Source organism: Peromyscus californicus, unplaced genomic scaffold (genome assembly GCF_007827085.1).
Source record: "Peromyscus californicus insignis strain IS unplaced genomic scaffold, ASM782708v3 Scaffold_16__1_contigs__length_79575227, whole genome shotgun sequence".
Classification (NCBI taxonomy): domain Eukaryota; kingdom Metazoa; phylum Chordata; class Mammalia; order Rodentia; family Cricetidae; genus Peromyscus; species Peromyscus californicus.
In genome coordinates, this window is record NW_026294458.1 from 20,932,891 (window position 1) to 20,954,823 (window position 21,933).

Consider the following 21,933-nt stretch of genomic DNA (forward strand, 5'->3'; position numbering starts at 1 on the left):
TGTCCTTTCCCATCTTCCGGTTTAGAGACAAAGAAAATAAAAATGAAATGGTGGCAACTGATAGCAGTTGAAGTTAATATTGAAGGGGATGAGTCTAAGTACTACTGCACACTTAGAATTCATAGAACCACATAGTTGATTCATTGTGGGGACTCAAGGAAGCCAGTATAAAGAACAGTCAACTGGAGAAGAAATATGCAGTTATAAATGCATGATGAATTTGAACTCAATGTTCCAACACTTGGAGGAGCTGTCTGCAGATGACTAAACTATGCACCTCCAGCCTTGCGAAGGGGCAGTCAGTTTGGAGAGAGTAAGTAGTGAGAGTTAGCATCTGGTAGAAATCTGACACTTAGGAAAGAGCTAAGTAAATGAAAAGCAAGACCGGAGGTGGATTAAAAACAACCCAGAAAGACAAAAGTCAGAGAAGGAGAAAATACAGTGTTTGAGAAGGCCAGTAAGTTTCAAGAGTTTGAGGATGATAAACAGGCTGAATTAGTGAAAATATAAGTTCAGAATGGACAAGAATCTAGAAATGGCCACTGTAGTTTGTTAATAGAAGTCATCAGTATTCTGAGAAATTCCGATAGGAAAAAATAAAGGTGATTTATACTATTTCATATGAAAGCTACTACAATTTGCTTTTATTAAAGCTATTTGAACTCAAACAATGTGAAAACATAGTATGTATAATTCATCTCTTTATGCTCATAATTAATTGGACAAATAAGGGATGTTCGACAAACATTTAAATTTGGATCGGATTGAACTATATTGTGTTCCCTTACATTGAGTTATATTACTCTGTCATATGAAATGATGATGCAGAGAGAGAAAAGTGGTTAACATTAGAGATGCCATTTTAAAATTGTGGGAATGGCTGGAGGAGAAAATAAATCTGAATTCATTCAAGATTTTTGCTTGTTTATTTGGAGATACTAGAACCCTGTACCTGATTGCAGTACAGAAAAATATTCTAGCTCCTAGGGATTTGAAAGCTAACGAAAGTAGTTGAGGCAACGGTGATATCTCTATAAAAATTCAAGTTGTATACACAAGACTTTTGGATTTGTGTACTTCATGTAAGTTACACTGCAGTAAAAATAAGTTTAAAAAGAAAAAAAACTCAAGTCAGATTGAATTAAGAGTACAAGTAGAGAGTATTAAATTGTCTCTGAAATATTCAGGAAGCTATTGTTCACCAAATCCTGAAATTGTACTTCTTCAATCTCAAAGGAAGTTGTTTTAAAAATACAACTGCAGTGTCAGCCTTTATTCTATAACTGAATGAAAAGACCGTAGCTCGTATTTTTTACTCTTCATGTAATGCCAATCCATAGCTGAATGAATTCATTGACTACTACTACATAAGTAACAGATGTAGCCACTTACCCGCCCGCCATGCCTCTCCGAAGAGACTGCATTCATATATTCACATGAATGTATGTGTACAAAAATATACCAAATTAAGATACTACAGTTAGAATTCTATGTGGTTAGTTTTAACTGTCAACTTGACAAAACTAGAATCCCCTGGGAAGGGAATCTTAATGAGGAATTATCTAGATCTGGTTGGCCGTTAGCCATGTCTGTGGGAGGGAGATTGTCTTGATTGTTAATTGATGTAGAAGGAAGACACAACCCACTGTGGGGAGGGCCACTCCTTAGGGAGTCCTGAACATAGGAGAGGGAAAAGTTAGCTGAGAGAAAACAAGCAGGGCCCGAGTTTACTCTCTCACTGCTCCTGACACAGGGAGCGATGTGATTAGCTGCTTGAATTCCGGCCTTGACTTGGCCAAAACGATGACAATAACTTGGAATTGTAAGCCAGATAAACCCCCTCCTCCTCCTCCCCCTCCTCCTCCTCCCTGTGGTTTTTGCTTTTTTTGGTCAGGGTATTCGTCATAGCAACAGGAGTGAAACAGAGACAAGGTCTTTCAAACTCTAGGTCTACAAATGCGACGTCGCATAGTCAAGCTCCTCTAGCAAACAATGCACACTTAACTTTCACTTGGAGATTTTACAGTACATATTAACTTATTGGAGACTGAAAAAAGTTATACAGCAAGGAAACTCTTTTTTAATGTTTCCAAACCAACAGGATTTTTCTAAACAAATGCCATAAAGGGCTTACTTTCCCACATAATTCGTTATATCTTTATACCATCAAGTTTTAAAGAGTGTATTTCGAGAAATGCTAATCCAGACAAATCCATGGATGGCAAACCCACAGAGTATTATTAGATAGTGGATGTCAAAAGCTTATCTTTAGCCTATGAGGACAATGTTATAGAGGACAACTATCCCATTGTACCATGTCTGCTGCTTCTGTTTTTAGGAACAGAAGAGCTGAACTATAAGGACTATTATTTTAGCTTGTGGAAATCTTTATTAGAGTCTAAAGAAGGAAACTACAGAAAGAGGTGATAAAGGTACACAGAGATGATTTAAAAACCTCTGAGAAGAAAGAGCAATAGGATGCTAAAGCGAGTGAGGTGACAGGCTGGAGAAGACACGGAGAAAGTACTAGATAATCACAGTAAGTCTTTACGAATAGACATTTCCCAGTGGGTAACAATCTTTACCCTCACTGAGATAAAATAAGATTCGGTCCTAAGCTACAGAGTAGAAGATTAAAATTAGATTTTAAGAGGGAACTCTTGACTAAAAGGATGTGAAAATATTGGGGGGTGAGCATACAAAGAATAGATTTTTATGTTGTTGTCAGTCTTGGAGAGATACGTATTTGTCGTAGCCATGAGCTCTTTTGGTTTTGGTTTTGGTCTCATTTTTTGTTGATGTTTGCTTTGTTTTATTTTGTTTTTTTGCTAGAAGATAAAAGACTAGGAGTTGTAGGTAACTTTCTGGACAATGAACTTGTGAGGCTCCTGAGGCTGTGACCTGCCATTGTCCTTACTTGAATTTTCCCAGCCATGAGTCAGCAACGGCTGCTCCCAAGATGGGGGTGAAATAGCAGAGGCTGCTGAAGGCATGGTATACAGATGTGGAGGTGTCTTCATTCCAGTGCAGGAAATACAGGAAATACAAGGTCAGCACAGCTGAGAAGAAACAGAAGAAAACAAACGGGAGGCAAATAAGATAGATGCAATAAAACAATTTACAGAGAAATAATTTGATCTCAGGGCTCTACAGATGTGCCTGGCCTTCAGCACTTCTACTAGTGAAATCACTGAGTGATGACTGCCAGGCAGGAGAAGCAGGGCCCATGGGAACTATGAAGTCAATGAGGCATGCTGGATACACAAACACAATACTCATCCCTTCACTCTTGGTGCACCCATAGCATCATTTAGACCGTGAGAAGTTAACATGGTACTTCCCATAGCCCTTCCACCTCTCCTTCCCAGCAACAACATAGTTCGATGGAATTCACATGATGAGAGCTTTTTCACTGTGTTTTCATTGACTATGTGTTGGATCTGCTGGCCTTTTTGATCTTAACCGGCATGAGTTATTAAATAAAATCTCACAAGGCATTTACTATCATGGCCAAAGGGAAGGATAGACTTATACCAAGGCAGAAAGAATGGACAAAGGAAACAAGTGCTTGTAAGGAGACCAGGCTGCTGTAAACATAAGGCAGAACACTCTGGGACACAGAATTACCTTTCATGCCATAATAGGAAAAACGCTCGCAGAATTCATTCACCACGATGAAGGCGATGCTGAGTGGATAGCTGGAGCCAAAGATTTTCTGTTCAACAAAGAGGCAAAGGGGGAGGCATGAGCTGTTTTCCCGTTTAAACTTCATGATAAGTCTACACCTGAAAAACATATCTTCAGATATATGGGTATGAAGAGGTTCTCATCATGTTGCCCAGGCTGATCTCCATATTGTGATATGCCTGTCACAGGCTCCCAGAGAGCTCAGGTTGCAGGTGAACCCCACCATGCCTGGCTAAACTCATTTTTAGATAATTGTTGTTAGTTAACATGTAACAGTGGTCTCTTCATAAAACATATATTGTCATACTAGCTGTGCTCATATGGTCAACGTGGGGGTAAAAAAAAAACCCAGAATTTTACTTAGTTTGTTATTTAACATGGAACTGGTCAGACAGTCCTTGGTCAGGACCTGCTCATCTTCCCACAATATCTCAATTAAAGGCTATGGCTGTAGACAAGAGGATGATCATACTTATTGTTAAGAATAAAATGAAAAGATGGCCTTTGGAGTGCCTGATATGTAAGCAGTCAGAGCCAGATCTCACTATCTCACATGGCTGCCTTACAGAGACTGACTGCCATATTTACCATTCTGGGAGAAATCTTAACAATATGATGACGTCCTTTTCATAGGCAGCTGAAGTCAGGCACAGAGATCAAAATGGAGGCCAGACACTCCTAAAGGTAAGCTGATCCATCACCTTAACTCTAAGAGGCGAATTCTGAAATCCTGTGAAATTAAGTGTCCATCCTCCACACTAGTACGCTTCCGTAATATCTCCTTTTAAATTTTATTTGTATTTATACATGTATGTGTTTGTATATGTGGGAGTGTATGCCATGTGTATGTGGGTGCCTGCAGAGGCCAGAAACAGGTGCTGGATCTCCTGGAGCTGGAGTTACAGGTTGTTGTGAGCTGTCTGACATGGGACCTAGGAGCCAAATTTTGGAAGAACAGTATGTGCTCTCAACTGCTGAGCCATCTCTCCAGCACCAAGATTTTCATTTGCAGCCTGCACATTAGAGGAACTGTGCTATCTCATGTATTATATAATTCAGACTATAAAGAATATCATGCTTTTATTTCAAATCTCTTTCCATTACAATAGCTCCACTAATATGGAAAAGGGATAGAGATAATCTGTCTCTTGGGACACTAAACATTAACATGAGATTTATATGCTCTTTTATTTCATAGCTATGTACCTCTTTTTAATCATCTTTAACAAGACATAATATGAGTAACTATATATAATAAATTAATAGAGTCTGTCTTCTACCCATGTAGATATGAATAAACCATCTTTCTACATGCATGTTACTACATGATAATAACTTGCTTGAAAGATGCAATGAATTGAAATATTATCTTCCCAGCTCCCAGCTCGAGAACTACAGAACACAGAATTTATTTAACAGTAACTGTGGGCACTGTCAGTAATTGGATTAACATTCAAACCTTACTTAAGCTCCATTGCTACCCTGTCTCTGTGTTTCAATTCTGTTATTCCAAATAAATAAGAATCATACTAAGCTCATGGTTGATAGTAAGAATTCAGCAAATATTGGCTACTATTACTGTAGCCTCTCTATGGAGAGGATTTTACTATTATATGAGGATGAACTGAGGTGATAAATTCGGAAGTACTTTAACAAGCACATAATGCAAGATATTATTCTTTGTTCCTCTCTCCGACCTCCCACTTTAAAGTAGGGACACTTATAAACAGAGAGTAGGTCTATTCTAAACTTCTGCTGGTGTCCCAAAAGAGAAGGCTCTGCACACAAGGGGAACTAAAGGCTGAGCTTTCGGATTGGTGAAAGAACAATCACATACAGTTCTCCAGACAGGAATGCTTGCCAAGTTTCCCTGGACATTCAAAGTGCTTTTTCTCCCCCAGGGAGTATGCAATGAAATACAGCAAAACTCTGGGGCCCAACGGGACAATTCTGGCTAACCTATCCCGTGGCTTCCTTCCGGAAACAGAAGAAACTAGAATTAGTTTTCAGGTGAATTCTAATTCTATGAGAGAGTAGTTTTTCTACTCTACTACAGCTCAGCGTGAAGTTCCAACAGCCAAGGAGGAACTTCAAAAGAGTGCGTACGCTGTTATTGTCAAGAGACAAACTGAATTTGGGGACTCACCGGAGGTGGCTTCTTTGGAGGACTTGGAGGTCTAGGCAGCACCTCTTCGGTAGAGACAGGTGAAAAAAGAGTTTCCTTGGACTCATTTTTCTGGAAGGGATTCATGGCTGGCTCCTTACTCTCTCTCTCCTCAAGCATTTGGCTTCAGTAGGCAGTTAGGATAGCTGCCAGCCTACAGTGAAAAGGGGGACTGGGGAGGAGGAGGGATGGCTACAGCAACTAGGTTTAACCCTGTGGGTGTCAGTTTCGGGAGCTGCTGGCCTCAGAGCAGAGCTGGAAGCTATAGACGAGGAGAAAGTCGGCACACCAACTTCAAAAGAATGTTTGTGTGAAAGGTATGGTACGAGGAAGAACAACACGTCACAAGTCACAAGACGAAAAGAAACAGTGCTAGCGAATTGATTAGAGGTATCTGTTTCAGAGAAGTATCTTTGTGAAGGAGTGCCAGAGAGTACTCAAGAATGCAACATCTTGGTTAGGGATAAAACTCAGTGGGAGAGCACTAGCAAGGTCCTGGATCTGATCGTGAATGATTTGGGGGGAAAAAAGAATACAACATCTTAAATACAGAAGGCTGATTTCAGCTTAATAATATCTGCCATTGTAGGGCACTTATCATGTGCAATGTTAGTATAATTATGTTACATGTTATATAGGAGCTATATGCATGTTATATGGGAGCATATACAACCTATAATTTTGTTTACTATAAATTTTACTGCTATCTCCATTATACAGAAATTATTGTTTCAAGACATTGAGAAGCTTATCTAAAAATCAAAGGGCCAGTAAAGTGGCAGATCTGGAATTTTCACTATGCGGCAACAGATAGGAAAGGCAGAGATAGGTATCAACACTGACCCTGCAGGCTCTGCAGGTATGGAAGCCATGGACATGTAGGACTGTAAGGAAATCAAAATGCTTTGAGCAGGGAAAATCATCTCAAAACTGAAGCTGAGAATAAGCGTGAAATTGACCTGGGTTTTCAATATTGCAACATTCAGCTAGAAAAACCTGTAAATAAAAAAGATAGTGCTAAAAAAAAAAATGATGGATCAATGGGCGGTGGTGGCGCATGCCTTTAATCCCAGCACTTGGGAGGCAGAGGCAGGAGGATCTCTGTGAGTTCGAGGCCAGCCTGGTCCACACAGTGAGTTCCAGGACAGGCTCCAAAGCTACAGAGAGAAACCCTGTCTCGAAAAACCATAAAAAAAAGAAAGAAAAAAAGAAAAGACAAGAAAATGATGGAAGGGCTGGAGAGATGGCTCAGCTGTTAAAGGCTAGACTCACAACCAAAAATATAAGAGAATGACAGAAAAAAAATGTTGGTGATGTCCTTTGCTAAAGCCACTCCTTCTCCTTGAATTTCAATTTCTCACTTCCAGATTAATCCATTCATTTTTTTAAAAAATAAAATTTAGCCGGGCGGTGGTGGCACATGCCTGTAATCCCAGCACTCGGGAGGCAGAGCCAGGCGGATCTCTGTGAGTTCGAGGCCAGCCTGGTCTTCAGAGCTAGTCCAGGACAGGCTCCAAAGCTACAGAGAAACCTTGTCTCGAAAAACCAAAATAAAATAAAATAAAATAAAATTTAATTTTGTGCAAAAATTATGAACCAGTTCCTTTCCAGGTATTATTGCAAACATTCCGTTTTCCTAACTTTCAGTGGATTGACTTTATTCTTACTTTAGAATACTAATCTTAATTCGTATGAGAAGAAGGGGCTAGAACACACACAATGACAATAGATACATTTATACTCTACATCGAATCAAATGTATAGAACATTGGAATGTTATTAGCATATATTAATTCTATAGAAGTATTGGCTTTAATTAGGACATTTCCACAGAGGCACAATATATATTCCGAACACAGTCTCCCCGCCCTGCCTTCTCTCACTCCCCTTATTGCATTATTTTTTGGTCAATTCAAAGAGGTAAGAGAGGCACAAAAGAACCTAGTGCCCATGCATCTGTAAGTCAAAAAGCAAAGGAGAAAATATTGCCAAAGGCTATAAATTTTTTTTCTAAACCTTAAGATTGCACCATGAGGCATAAACCACCAAGTCAGACAATATCTACATGAGTAATTTCACTTGAGACTACGGAAAATTGAGAGTGGCGGGATAAGGAGAAGGAGGGCAATGTAGGGAGAGGGCAAATATCAGTTAAGTAAAATGCACATATACAATTTTTATGAAGAAATTCATTATCTTCTATGTTCACTAAAAAATTTAAAAAAAAAAGTCTATGGTCCTATTTCTTGAAAAATTTTTAATTACCTATTTAAATTATTTTTCCGCAAATGAAATCTTTTCCCCTCTAAACTTTAACTTGGACTTTGACCAGGTCTTCTCAGCTTTTATTAAACCCTTCATCTGTTTTCTCTCCCACCAACCTTTACCCAAGGAATAGTCCAGCTTTACTTCTGCCTGTAGCATTAATGATTAATCTGTAGTTATTCTTTTAGGAAATATTGCCTTTCCTGACCCACCTTGGTTAAATACTAAATCTAAAGTAGGTAGAAGTTTCTGGTCAGGTTAACTAGTAGGGGCACACGTGCCTTTAGATGGTATTACGTTCAGGCTTCCCTTGCACTGGCCTTGTACTTCTAGATGGCGTTTAATTTGGAAGCGCCCGTATGTAAATGCGCCAATTCACGCATGCGCAGAGGTCTCCCGATCACCAAACTCCAGAGTGTGAACTTGGGTTTCCAAACAAATTCCTATGAAATTTGTCTTTATGGGAGACTGGGTCTTACCTGGTCTCCACCTCCCTATTTAGCCAAGGATGACCTTGAATGTCTGATCCCCCTCCTTCTCCCTCCATTGTGCTGAATGCTGGGATTCCAGGAATGAGCCACCACTCCTAGTTAATATAGTGCTGGAGACTGAACTCAGGGCTTTGTGGATGCTAAGCAAGTGCTCTACTAACTGAGTCACATCCCAAAGCCCAAAATTCGTCTTTTGATTATGCCAGTAAAATAACAGTATTCACAGAATCAAATAACATCAGAGACGTAAGGAATCTTAAGGTTGAGTCTGTCTTTGGTAAATTCAGCTTCTCTGATGCTAAGAATCATTTAGAGCAGTATGAGATGCTCGTTGTGTTCTACTGTTTTTGTTAGGCTGGTCTCAAACAAGGCTGAAGGTCTAAGAGTAAACGTCCTTCACACAAGATGAATATAGACTCTCTAGAGACACAAACGACAAAAGAAATAGAAGAATCTGGATATCAGAATCAAATTTCGGTGACAGAGATAAAAGCCATTTGTGGCCTCTGTGATTTGACAGCAGCAGAGAGTAGTTTTAAGTCACTCACAGACATGAGCTCTAAAATGAGTAGTCGGAGGAAAGAAGCAAATATGAAATTCAAGTAAATATGTATTTAATAATGCCCAAAATATAAAAATCAGCGCCCCCACCACAAAATTGTATTTAAATATCACCACCAAGTAAATAGATAAGGGAACTTAAGTACCAGTCCTAATATCAAAAAATAAATGAAATGGAAGATGTTGAAGAGCTCAGCCCTGAAGCTATCAAATGTTAGTGAAAGAAAGAGGAAATTAAAGACTTGAATAAATGGAGAGATGCCATATTCATGATTTGGAAGGCTCATATTATAAAAACGTCAATAGTCCCTTGTATGTGGAGCATAAGATCCCAGTAGGTTTTAAGAATGTAAAAGAAAAAAATGACTATTTGATTCTTACAATTCAAACGAAAATATAAAACGTCAAGAATAACAAAGTCAATTTTGAAGAAAACTGTGGAAGATTTGAACTGCCCAATCAATACCTATTATGAAGCTATAGTAATCAGAATGTAACTGTCACCAAGATAGGCAAGGCAATCAATGGAACAGAATTCAGAGAAAGATCCATACAAATTCTGTCTTTAACAAAGCTAATACGTGTGTGTGTGTGTGTGTGTGTGTGTGTGTATGGTGCTTTCAATAAACATACCATTTGTAAAGGCTTATGGAGAAAAGTTTTTCATCTTTATACTAAAAAAAATAGATAAGTTCTTCATAGATTGAGGATTTAAGTATTAAAGTCAAAGTTGAGGTTTTTAGAATCAAATATAAGGAATATGTTTGTTACTGTGGAATAAGTCAAAATTTCTTGAAGACTATATAAAGTAGGGTAATCTTAAAAGAAAAGAAAGATGACATACTTAATATTAGAATTAATAAACACTGTTTGATAAAATATGCCATTAAGGATGAAAAAGTATATCCCAGTGGGAGAAAATGTTCATAATGTATGTATCTATCAAAAGTGATATGCCCACACTATGTAAGCAACTCCAAAAATCAGTTGTAGATGAGTAAGTAAATAAAAAATATTCCAAAGGAGCAAACAGATGTTTCTCAAATAGTCAATAAGTCTGCAAACAGGTCATCAATCATATGGGTGCAAATACAGTTCAACTATGATATATGAGTTAAATTTATCTGTAAGATAATATATAGAAGGGAGATTGCTAAGCCAAAATAAATGATTTTGAAAATTTTCGAATGATCTATCATTTTCTCTGCCCGTTTTTCTATTGAATTGTTAAACTTTGTAAATCTGTAAGATTTGAGTATTGCTGATATTAACACTGCCGTCCTTTGTGTTGCAAATGTCTTTTCTATTGACTTTAGGGACTTTTACAATTAAATATAACTTACAATGAAGTGCACAAATCATAAACATACAAGTCTATTGATTTTTACACACGGCTACCACACAGGCAAGGTAAAAAAATATTCTCTAGTTAAAAAAAAAAAATACTCTCTTCATTGCTGGAAGTCCTTCAAAGAATAATACCCATTGCTTGTCTTTTGCCTCCTAGTCAAATTCTCCTCCACTAGAGTAATCACTATTCTGTCATCAGTATGGATTTTATTTGCTTCTGAGTTTCATGTAAACAGAGTAACACTGTTTGTAATCTCTGTGTCTGATTCCTGTTACTCAATACTACATTGGTGAGATTCATCTCTGTTGTTGCCCAAAGCAAGATTTGATTTTCTTCTGTTTGGTCGAATTCACTATACAAATGTATCACTGTTTATTTAGCCATTCTTATGTTGATGGACACTTGGGTGGTTCAGCTTTGGTGTTGGCAATTGTCAACTTAGTTTCAACTGGAAACTGCTTCTCAGAATCACTTTCTCTGTTAGGCACCTGGTTTCCACTTGTGTGAGACTCAGGAAGTAGAAAAGAAAGCAGCAGGTGTTACCTGAGTGTCAGACTGGGGGGACATTAATGAGGGTCTCCTAATGGCCTTGTAAGTGTAGGCAATGCATTTGAAGTCTGTGTAACATTCAAGTCTGTAGGGTTTTATTTTTCTTAGGCTTTTCAGAGTGTCTGTGATACTATGATATACATACTTTGATTTTCATCCATGACTCTTGGCTCATCGCTCCTGTAATTCTTATTTTCTAAGTCTTCTAAGTCACAGAATAATGTTAGGATATTTTCATCCTCCAAAGCAAACCTCCAAAGCCCCAGAAAACAGTCTTTCTTCCTTTCTCCCTCATTTGTTCCCTTCCTCTTTTCCTCCCTTCCTCCTTCTGTCTCTCCTTCTTCTGCCATTCCACCTGCTCGTTTTTTTTCTCCCCAAGGCAGACCAGAGAAACTAGATTTGCAATCTAACAAGGAAGACCACAGAGACTAAAAATACATCCTAATCTTATCCTATTGTCTTTAGGGCAGGTCATAAAAAGAAAGTCTGCTCTCCTTTGTTTAACAGGAGGTCATTAGACCCTTTTAATTCCAGAAGAACTTGCCCCAGGCCCATGGGGAAGAAATACTGCATTATCTGGACAGGCCTCCTTAGGTTTCTTCATCCAGTCTATTTGCAGTCCTGCCTGCGCAATGAAGTCTCCTTAGACTCCAAAAGGCCATGATTTGGAGAACATCCAGATTGCTGACCTTTGAGTGCCCAGAGAGGGTGTAGACTCTCCACACCCCTTCCCCATACCCTGTCCTATCACCTCTTCACTTTACCCTTCATAAAAATATGTTTATGAGTCTGTAAACCATTGAAGCAAGTTAATTGAACAAGAGGAGAGATTATAGTGAGCTCCATTTTGGCCATTTGGTCTGAAATACAATGAAACAATCTGGTGCTTGTGATTGACATCTGAAGTGAGAGGGAGCAGCCTTGGGGACTGGGCCCTCATCCTGTGTGATCTGATGTTATCTCCAGGCAGGTAGGATCATACATAACTAAACTGGATTAGAAGACGGATAGCTGGTGTCTGCTGCAGACTGTTTGCTTGCTTGTTGGAGAGAAACCCACCACACACTGGGGGATCAGAAGTTTTTCTGAGTTGATTTTGGCACTGTAAGACTATAGGACAAACTCAAACCTTTCCCCTTCCCCTTGAAGGATAGACAGGATAAAGATGAATTCATTAAAATGGCGTTTAAACTGGGTGTGGTGATGCATGCCTAATTTTTGAATTTAGGAGCTTGAGGCAGGAGGGTCATGAGTTCGGGGTCAACCTGGGCTACATACTGAGACTGTACTGAGTGTACTGAGAACACTGTCTCAAAACATGCCCCCCCCCACCAAAGTCTTAAGAATATTTCATTTACAAGGAAAATAAAAGGAGGAAACAAGCTGAGCTGTTTTGATTATAGGAAATAGAGTCTGGGAACCAGCCTTACCAGCTCAAGTACTGTGTACTCATGTCTTGTCATTAATAGTAATAAAGGAATTCCAGCATAACAACTTTGAGTAAAACTTTATATTCCAAATTACTTTCCTAACACAAGAGGAGTGTTTTACTAGCTACATTGAATGTACAGATTTGCTTTAGTTAAATAATAAATGACATAGAGGTAGTTTTCAGATAAGTATTGATGAGTAAAACAGAAAATGAAGATAAATTAATGGAAGGGAGACTAGAGAGAAGAAAAATGAAATAAAGCAGAAAGTAAAGCCAGAACTTAAGACTGCCTGTAAATTACAGTTAAAGGAATACCAGTGAGCGTAGACAAAGTTGAATTTTTTTCCATAATTGCCAAAGTTTGAGGGAACCAAGATGTTATTCAATAGGCAAATGGTACATGTACACATGGAATAGTATTCAGCCTTAAAAAGAGACTACTGAACTGAAAGGGAAAAATCGGTAGCCATCTTGAGGGACGCTCCTTCCCCTCCCCGCTCCTCCTCTAAAGGTATTTATTCACTGACCAGCAGTTTTAGAACTGACCAGAAGTTGAACTCATGGGAAGATAAGGCTGGAACAATAAATCTATATATCCCGGACTTGGTAAAACAAGATATGGGGAGTAATGGACTCAACTGACCAGAAACTGAACTTATGGGAAAATAGGACTGGAACAATAAATCTGAATGTATATATCCTGGGTTCAGCAAAAGCAGGACATAGGGAGTGAAAAAAAAATTATGTCTCTGTAGATACCCAGAATCCTGTTAGCCATCAGTAACCTCATGCTTATAACTCAGCCAGTAACTTCAAAGAACTACCTCACCCCTACCCCCCTTGTCCAATCCCAAGATATGTAACTCTCTGCATGTAAACCTTTCCTATATAAACCCCTTGAAGTGAGTGCTGGGCGCTGTCCTCCTCCACCGTCTGGGACAAAGCCCAGGCTTGCTTTGTTATTAAAAAACCTCTGTGTGCTTGCTCTGTGGTGGTCTTGCTTGGGGGTCTTGCAACCTGGGCACAGCAGAACCATGCAGGCTGATCTGAAAAGGCCATATACTGTATGATTCCATCTAGGATACCAGGAAAAGGTAAAAACTGTGGAGACAGTAATGTGTAATGTGTTGTCAAGCCAGGAGTGACAATGACTCATTCCTAACCTCAGCACTTGGGGAGGAGGCCGGAGAACTGGGGAAGAATATTCAGGGCCAGCCTGAAGAATCAGAAGAGCACAGACTTCTAAGGCAGTGAGACTATTCTGTTTACTATAATGATGGAGTTATGCTGTTACTGTCCACGTTGGTGAAAAATCTGTAGAGTGCAAACTATCAAGTATGAGTCCTATTGTAAACTATGGACTTCAGCAGTGATGACGTGTCAGTGGGGGGCCATCAGTTATAACAATTCTATACCCCTTTGGCATGGGGTGGCAGTAGAGCCAGAGGAAAAGGACTCTCCCAACTTTCTTACCAGTTTTGCTGTGAATCTAAAACTGCTTTAAAAATTAATAAAGAACATGTTGTTTGGTAGATTTCAGCTATAACTAAATATGTATATTTCCTTCAAATTCAAAGGTATTATAAATAAAAATGCCAAATACTTAGACTTTTCTCTTGAAAGCATAAAACATCTGAGATAACAAAACAGCTACTAGAATAATTATTTAACTTCAGTTTTATAGACATTAAAGTGTAAATTTGGCAAGAATTAAAGTATTTTCCATCATAATTTAAGGAATATCAGCGAGGAAAGACACCACCATAACAAAACCCACAGACCCTTACTATAAATCATTTGTTTGAGCATTTCACAGTGTGGGACAACAAAATGGTAAAATAGAGCCCTGGACCTATACCCTGGAATGCCTGACCTGCAGCTTGTTCATTAACAATCCCTGGGGCAAGTTCCCTAACTTCTGAATCTGTTTTCTCATCTGTCAAATGTGATGACAGTTTTGTTATGAATAAATAACACACGAGAATGCCAATAAAAAATTAAAAATGCTGAATCAATTTAATTTTTTCAGCAAAAGTTGCATCTTTTCCTTAGTCATTGGGGTACTTATTCTTAATACAAAACAGATTACCACATGTTTTACAAATGTTCTCTTTGTGACTCAATATTGCTTCAGTCATCACTGTCACTTTCTGATTCACTCAGCTGCAAATCATTTCCTAAAATAAAACAAAATTGTAGTAATTAAAGATACGAACTGTTAATATTTAATATGTTAATTTAGTCTATCAAAAATAAATGTCCAAATGTCATGTCAAACGTGATTCTGTTAATTTAGCACTTCGTAATTGATAATATGATTGCTTATCATATAATTCAGTCACATATCTGGTAAACCAATCAATACTGCCTAGAAAGTAAAAACCACAGCAGCAAACTTCAACATAGTTTTAGTACCACCTGACATTTATTTTAGCCTTCTTTAGCAAACTGATGACATCATCCCTCTTTACACTATTGACTTACTACATCAAGAAGAGAGAGAAAAATTCTTTTAAAAATCAGACTATTATTTTCAAGAGTGAAAAAAATTATAATTTCTTGAATTTAAGATGCATTCCAAACCATTATGGTAAAGATGTCAAGAATCATAGGCTAGATGACATTCAACAGCAGAATGCCTGCCTACTATGCACAGGATCTGGTGTTTAATCCCTAGCACCATAAAGAAGATCTGATCACTGATTTGCAACTGTCTGTGAGCTTGGTCATGGAGTTAACATTTCAATGGAACAGAAAGACAGGAAACAGCTATCTAGCTAGTATACTGTCAAGTAGGGACAAGTACTGTGAGGATCTGTGGAGAGATAGCAAGAGGTGCTATTATAGATGGGAAAGCTTTATGAGAGGCAACATTCCAACAGAAATTTAAATTAGAAGGTCATAAAAAAATGAAGGCATAGTGTCTAACCTAAGAGAAAAGTATAAATGCCCAAGGCAAGTGTAGAGTGGTTGTGATTTTTTATACATTTTGGTAATTTCACACATGAATACAATGTATTTACATCATATCCACCTCCAACTCTCCCCTCCAACTAACTCTTCCTGGACCCCCCCCCTCTCCCTGACACCACGTCATTCTCCAAAATTCACGTCTTAGTTTTCTTCTTCATCCTCTTCTTTTAAAAAACAACCCACTGAGTCCAGTTAGCTCTCTGCCTGTATGGACAAGGGTGTAGAGCCACCTTCTGAAGCTTGGGTCACACTTTCGAAGAAAACTGACTTTTCCTCAGTTGGCATGCTTTACCTGCCCGAATGGGGTGGCACTTATATGGTCTTTTTGACTTGCAGAAAAAAGGCTACTGTTGCTAGAGTGGGGTACATGAGGAAGACAGATAGGAAATGCAGTCAGAACGACACAGAAAAAGTCACAGGAGAGATTGAGACAGACTGAGAATGCCGGGACAATTTTAAGCAGGCAACTAAGTTGATCCTAAGTCTCCATCAGTGAACACACTGGAATGGTGTAGGAGAAACCCTGAAGCGGGGAGAGAGGTTGAGTCTTTGCAGCTTCTCAGCAGGAAATGGCAGCTGTGACCGGCCCAGGTGTGCCCGCAGGACTGTCACTGCCTCCTTGATGCTCTGGTGAAAGTGCTAAGGTGTGCCTTTGTTTTCATTCTCCAGGTTAGGAGCTGGAGGAGATTCGGGACTGTCTGCAGTCCTGGACAATCCTGAAGACTGAGTCTTCATACTCTCCCTCCTGTTCTTTCATGGAATTCCTAGTATACAGTGTTTACTCATTGCCATCCATTTCCCTTACCTCTAAGCTGTTCTCTCTTACTTCTTATTTTATATTGTGTTCTAGGGTAGCTCCTTAGTATTATCTTCCATCTCACTGATTCATTTTTCACCCATGTCCATCTTGACTATTTATTGACCTTTTTCAAGAAATTTCCATGACCTGTCCTTCCAAATGTTTTAAACATTTATTTACTCATGTGTGTACATACATGCATGTGGGAATCAGAAGACAGTTTGTGGATGTCAGTTCTTTCCTTCCACCGTGTGAATTCTGGGGATTGAACTCAAGCCAGGAAGCTCGGTGGCTAGTGTCTTTACCCACTGAACCATCCCACTGATGCTAATTTATTTTTAAAGTACTGGGACTCAAACTCTGGGCCTTGTGTATGCTGTGCAAATACTCTTCTGTAGAGCTACTTGGTTCTTCTTTTTGTAACTTATTACATTTTGCTTCATTTCTGCTTTCATTTGTTTTATTATCTTTTTAAAGCTGTCTTGGGTCAGAGCACTCAGAAGGTAGAAGCAGGTGGATTTTTGTGAGTCTGAGGCCAGCCTGGTCTACAAAGTGAGTTCCACGCCAGTCAGAGCTACATAATGAGATCTTGTCTCAAATTTTAAAAAAAAGAAAGAAAGAAAGAAAAAGAATTATGTCTTTATATATCTTTCTTGGCAACACATTTTTTTTTCTTGTTTCAGAATTCTGTTTGCCCATTTTGAGGGGGAAGTTTCTCCTTTTCTCTACCTTTATAACACCCTTACAGAATTTTGTGGCTCTCTAAACCTACCCTACAGCCCCATTGACCAGAAACAGGTTTCACAATCACATTTGAAGATTGCAATCTCTTGAAGATACAGTAGGTTCCTTCAAGGAGCCAAGGAATAACAAGGCTGTACAAACCCTGGCTTCTGAAAAAGCAGCGCAGTCAGCATGTAAATGGTTGCTTTTTTCCTAGCTTCCTTTCACTAACTCAAGGTCATCCACATATCTACTAATCTTTCCCACCTTGCGCTGTCCCCACCATACACTGTCTAGCTTCCAACAGAAATCATAACTTATCTTCCTGCATCATATCAAGCAACTTTGTGTGTGTTCATGTGCACGTCTGGGCATGTGGAAGCCAGAAGACAGCTGCCGGTATTGTCCCTCAAGGCCATCTACCTTTTTTTTGAGACAAGATCTCTCACTGGAACCTAGTAAGTGCGTGCGTTTATCTGGCTCCAGGGATCTGCTTGTCTCTGTACTACCATACTCAGATTTTGTTCTTGGGTTTTTATTTTTTTTAACATTGGTTCTGGGGATTCAGCTAAAGTCTTCCAAGCACCTTACTAACTGAGCTCTCTCTCTAGCCACATATTAAGCACTTTGTATGTGTCTGTACATGCATGCAGAAGTCAGAACACAGCCTTGGTGCTGTTCTTCAGGCACTGGAATCTGCCAATGAAACTAGACTGGCTGGGACTGCGTGTCTCTGCCTCCCTAGCAGTAGGACTGCAGGCATGTGCCTCCCCCAGCTCCACACACAGCTTTTTACATGGGTTCTGGGGGTTGAATGTAGGTCTTCATACTTGCATGGCCAGCACTTTACTGATGGAGCTATCTCCCAACCTCCATTTCAAGCACTTTTTTTTTTTTTTTTTTTTTTTTTTTTTGGTTTTTTCGAGACAGGGTTTCTCTGTGTAGCTTTGCACCTTTCCCGGGACTCACTTGGTAGTCCAGGCTGGCCTCGAACTCACAGAGATCCGCCTGGCTCTGCCTCCCGAGTGCTGGGATTAAAGGCGTGCGCCACCACCGCCCGGCCATTTCAAGCACTTTTAAGCTAACCTTTCTTGAAGGTATGCAAGCTGCTTCCTACTACATCCCTTTAAACTCAAAACCTCACCAAGCCAATTTTTTTTGTTTGTGCTTCAGTTCTTATCTTAAAAAAATTTTTTTTGATTATGCTTTTAAAAAATATTTAATTTTATTTTATGCACATGGGATGTCTGTCTGCATGCATGCCTGTGTACCACATTCCTCTAAACCCTGGGAGACCGGAAAAAGGGGACATATCCCCTGGATATGTCTTTAGCCTGCAACCCAAATGTTACAGTCCCTGGAGTGCACTGGCCAGCTAGTCTGGCCAGATTAGTGACTTGCAGACAAAGTGACAGAACCTATCTTAAAAAGACATGGTGGAAGGTTATAGAGGGAGACACCTGAGGTTGACCTCTGACCCCTAAATGTATGTGTACACAAATGCATGCATACTTGTATACACACATACATGAACACTACACACAAACAAATACATAAGGAATAAATAAATAATAAATAAGGCAATATAATTATGTTAGGGTCTAGTCTCCATCGTAAAAGAAATTGCAAACGTTGAAAAGTTTAAAGCAGGAGAGGTGATAAATTATATTTGAATCATTTAAAGATAGATATGGCTAATAATATACAATAGCGGATACAATGGCCTTGACTGCATACACAAGACTTGCATAAGATCAAGCCAGTCAAGCATGAATGTGGAAGGGCCTCATAAAACCCCTGAGATGAGGAGCTATTGGCAGTTGATGGTTGCTGGTTGCTGGTGAGGAAACTCTGAAGTTATCTTCAGAGATGCATCCCCTGGAAGGTTGCCCTTGCCTCAGCGAACGGTCCTACAGCCATGTACACACACATACTGGCAACATCAAGGGGACACAGCAGTGAAGACAGAGGGAGAACATGGAGTTGGGAGGAAGTGGTGGTGGGAATCGAGGAAATGGGCTGAACTACAGTGGTAGTAGTAGAGATGAAAACAAGTAGATGGATTTGAAAAACAGTTAGAGGTAAAAGTCAACAGGACTTGGTGAAGTATCAACTACACAAAAAGAAAAGAGAGGAACTCAATCCTAGAATACAGTCAGGCTCTGGTTTAATGCAGTGAGCCAAAGAATACCAGGTTGGGTTTTGGACAAAATATATTTGAGGTGCCCTTTACTAGGAGATGAGGCTAGACCTATCTGCCCAGGACTCAGAGGTCTGCATGGAGATATGTACTGGACAGTTATCTACATGTAAGTATTGATTGAACCAGAAGCATGAAAAGGTTATCTAAGGAAAGAGAATAAAATAAAAAGAAAAGACTTTGAGGAACCCCAACTCTAATGATAGAGTTTGATTTTCAACTTTCAAAGGAGAAAAATGGCTAATGGTTATAAAATACATAAAATAAGACTCTTCTTTGACTAAATTTTAGTTCCCAACAAATGTGGCTACATTGCAAATCCTGTTTTAGTTACTTGTGGTTACATATACTTACGTAAAGTACTCATCAGAAGGGCACTGTTGTCAGAAAATCCATTGCAGCTAGCATTAGTCCTGGACTGTGGCCTGGCAGACATGCTAGGATGTACTGGGCTATATGTCCCTGGGCCTGAAGGAGAGACTCGATCATCATCTTCTGAATCACTAGAACTATCCTCACTACTTGAAGATGAAGAACTTTTGGAATCTGATGAACTGTCACAACTGCTCATCTGGTCCATTAGACTAGCTTCTGCCTTCAGTTCTGAAAATGGAAATAATAGGTAAAATAAATAACATGAAGAAACACAATTACCATAAATGCATTAGCTTTTAAGAAGACATTGGCAATAAATAAATAAAATTAAAATACATATTCCAGCATCTAAAGCATGTACTTTAAAATTTCCTGTAGCATGCTGTTCAAGAGACTCTCCAAATATACAGCCTGTTGCTGTTGCCCTTGGTTACCCCTGAGGTGGAAGTTAGGTCCCTATTGCTGAAGACACCATGCACTTCAGAAACAGGGCCCAGAGACCCCTGAGCTGGAACTGACCTGAATGCCCTCTTCCTGAGGACTAACTTTCATGGTAGCAGGAGGTGCCATCAAGCTTCCAATGGAGAGAGGCAACCAACAGTCTCACCCAGCAACCATGCCTAGGAGCCGCATCAATGACTAGCTTGACGTGATAACCCTAAGAGAGAAGTAGTGGTACACATACATACCTTGGTGATAACCAGCAGCTCTCTAATTGTATTCAAGACCCTTTCAACCAGAGAAAGACCATACCTGTTACTGGAAATCTAGTTAACTACTCAGGGCTAGTGAAGTCACGATTATTGAAAGAGAATCTACAGCCACTAATTTAGTAAAATCCAGAATAATACTTAGTAGAAACAATCAGTAAAAATTCCTCCTTACACCCACAGATAGGTATAGTCTTCACCCCTCATCAAGGAAACTTCTTGCAACAGAGAGCGACCGCAACAGAAAATCGCAATCATTCAAAATGCAGAGCTGTGGAGCCCAGATCCAATAGATACAGCTAAAAGACACTCCTGAACTTAAGGCCCAGGGAACACTGGGGAAGGGGGCACAGAAAGATTGTAAGGCTCCGAGGATCAGGAAGTTTGCTGTGAGATTGTGTCTCCTAGTAATATCAGAATTCTACCTTCAGAGTTTACTGCCCACATGTCAGCTAAACAAGGATGACACAAACGAGCATGACAAGCTGGACAAAGAAAAGCCAATGAGGCCTCAACTCTGCACAAAGAATATCGAGAGCTGAGGAAATCTTGAAATGAGAGAGTCTACACACACACACACACACACACACACACACACACACACACACACACACGGAGCATTGTACAGACTGAACAGGTTATTTTTAGGAATATATGTATTTAATGTACATATATGCATGTAGTAGCAATTAGTGGAAAAAAGAGACCATGAATTTGAAGAAGAGTGGGAAAGGGTATATGAGAGGGCTTGGAGGAAGGAAAGGGAGACATGTTTTAAATAAATGATAATCTCAAAAAAAATTTAAATTAAATAAAAAAAAACCCCATCATGTAGCACCAAGTTGTATTTTAATACTGAGATTATGAGAATTAAAAGGCATGGGTAACCAGCTGGGTGTGGCATCATAATTTGTAATCCTAGCATTCAGGAGGCTGAGGCTGGAGAATACCAAGTTCAAAGGCCAGCTTGATGTACACAGTGAGACCCTCCCTCAAAAAGAGGGAAAAGCTCAGCTGTTAAGAGCACTGGTTGTTCTTCCAGGGGACCAGGGTTAGATTCCCAGAACCCATGTAGTAGTTCACAACCACCTGTAACTCTAGTCCTAGGGGATCTAGTGCCTTCTTCTGGCCTCTATGTGTACTGCATGTATGTGGTTTACAGTCATACACGTAAGCAATGTACTCATTGATATAATAAATAAATAAAATTTCAAAAAAAGAACAAAGAGGACACAAGTAATATCTAAATCTAACTTTATATTTATCCACACCACTGTAAATAGATATATATTAAAATGCATAATAAATAATGAAAAGGTTTAAAAGTGTAAAACTACAAAATATATTTTTATAGAAATTGTCATTTTTTTCCTTCTTATTCCCTAGCTATGCACGAAGCAATGTCATTCACACCTAAGAACCTCACCCTTTCCTAGCTGCTCTAAAGAAAGTTTTGGCACTTCCTTACTCAGATTTCTGCCCTGTTTCTTTAAAGGGAATTTAAAATATTCTAGTATTTTTGAAAAGTCAATTTTCATTATAACTTTGGTTGTGAATATTTTTATGGACAAAAAATGTTGGCATTTTCCTTAGTATGCTTAAGGTTCTTTTTAAGATACACAAAATCTATGGTGGGAAGATTTGTAGGTGTTA

General features: G+C 39.2%; 2 protein-coding genes and 1 long non-coding RNA gene across 4 annotated transcripts in view; 1 reads left to right on the plus strand and 2 right to left on the minus strand.

The window, feature by feature from the left end:
* The window catches only part of Slc15a2 (solute carrier family 15 member 2), a 30,879-nt gene extending 24,779 nt beyond the window's left edge, over positions 1–6,100 (minus strand). Inside the window, exons 1-3 of the mRNA XM_052740619.1 lie at positions 5,834–6,100; positions 3,628–3,715; positions 2,918–3,059 (exon numbers count right to left, since the gene is read on the minus strand). Of these exons, the coding sequence (XP_052596579.1) occupies positions 2,918–3,059; positions 3,628–3,715; positions 5,834–5,971 (368 nt within the window). The 5' untranslated portion in view covers positions 5,972–6,100. The remainder of the gene's footprint in view (positions 1–2,917; positions 3,060–3,627; positions 3,716–5,833) is intronic.
* LOC128112001 (uncharacterized) overlaps positions 6,057–21,933 on the plus strand; it is a 47,700-nt gene continuing 31,823 nt past the window's right edge. For both annotated transcript variants that reach the window (XR_008218817.1, XR_008218816.1), the window contains exon 1: positions 6,057–6,168. This is a non-coding gene — a long non-coding RNA (uncharacterized LOC128112001). The remainder of the gene's footprint in view (positions 6,169–21,933) is intronic.
* Positions 14,493–21,933, minus strand: part of Eaf2 (ELL associated factor 2) — a 39,353-nt gene continuing 31,912 nt past the window's right edge. The window contains exons 6-7 of the mRNA XM_052740622.1: positions 19,550–19,798; positions 14,493–14,677 (exon numbers count right to left, since the gene is read on the minus strand). Of these exons, the coding sequence (XP_052596582.1) occupies positions 14,631–14,677; positions 19,550–19,798 (296 nt within the window). The 3' untranslated portion in view covers positions 14,493–14,630. The remainder of the gene's footprint in view (positions 14,678–19,549; positions 19,799–21,933) is intronic.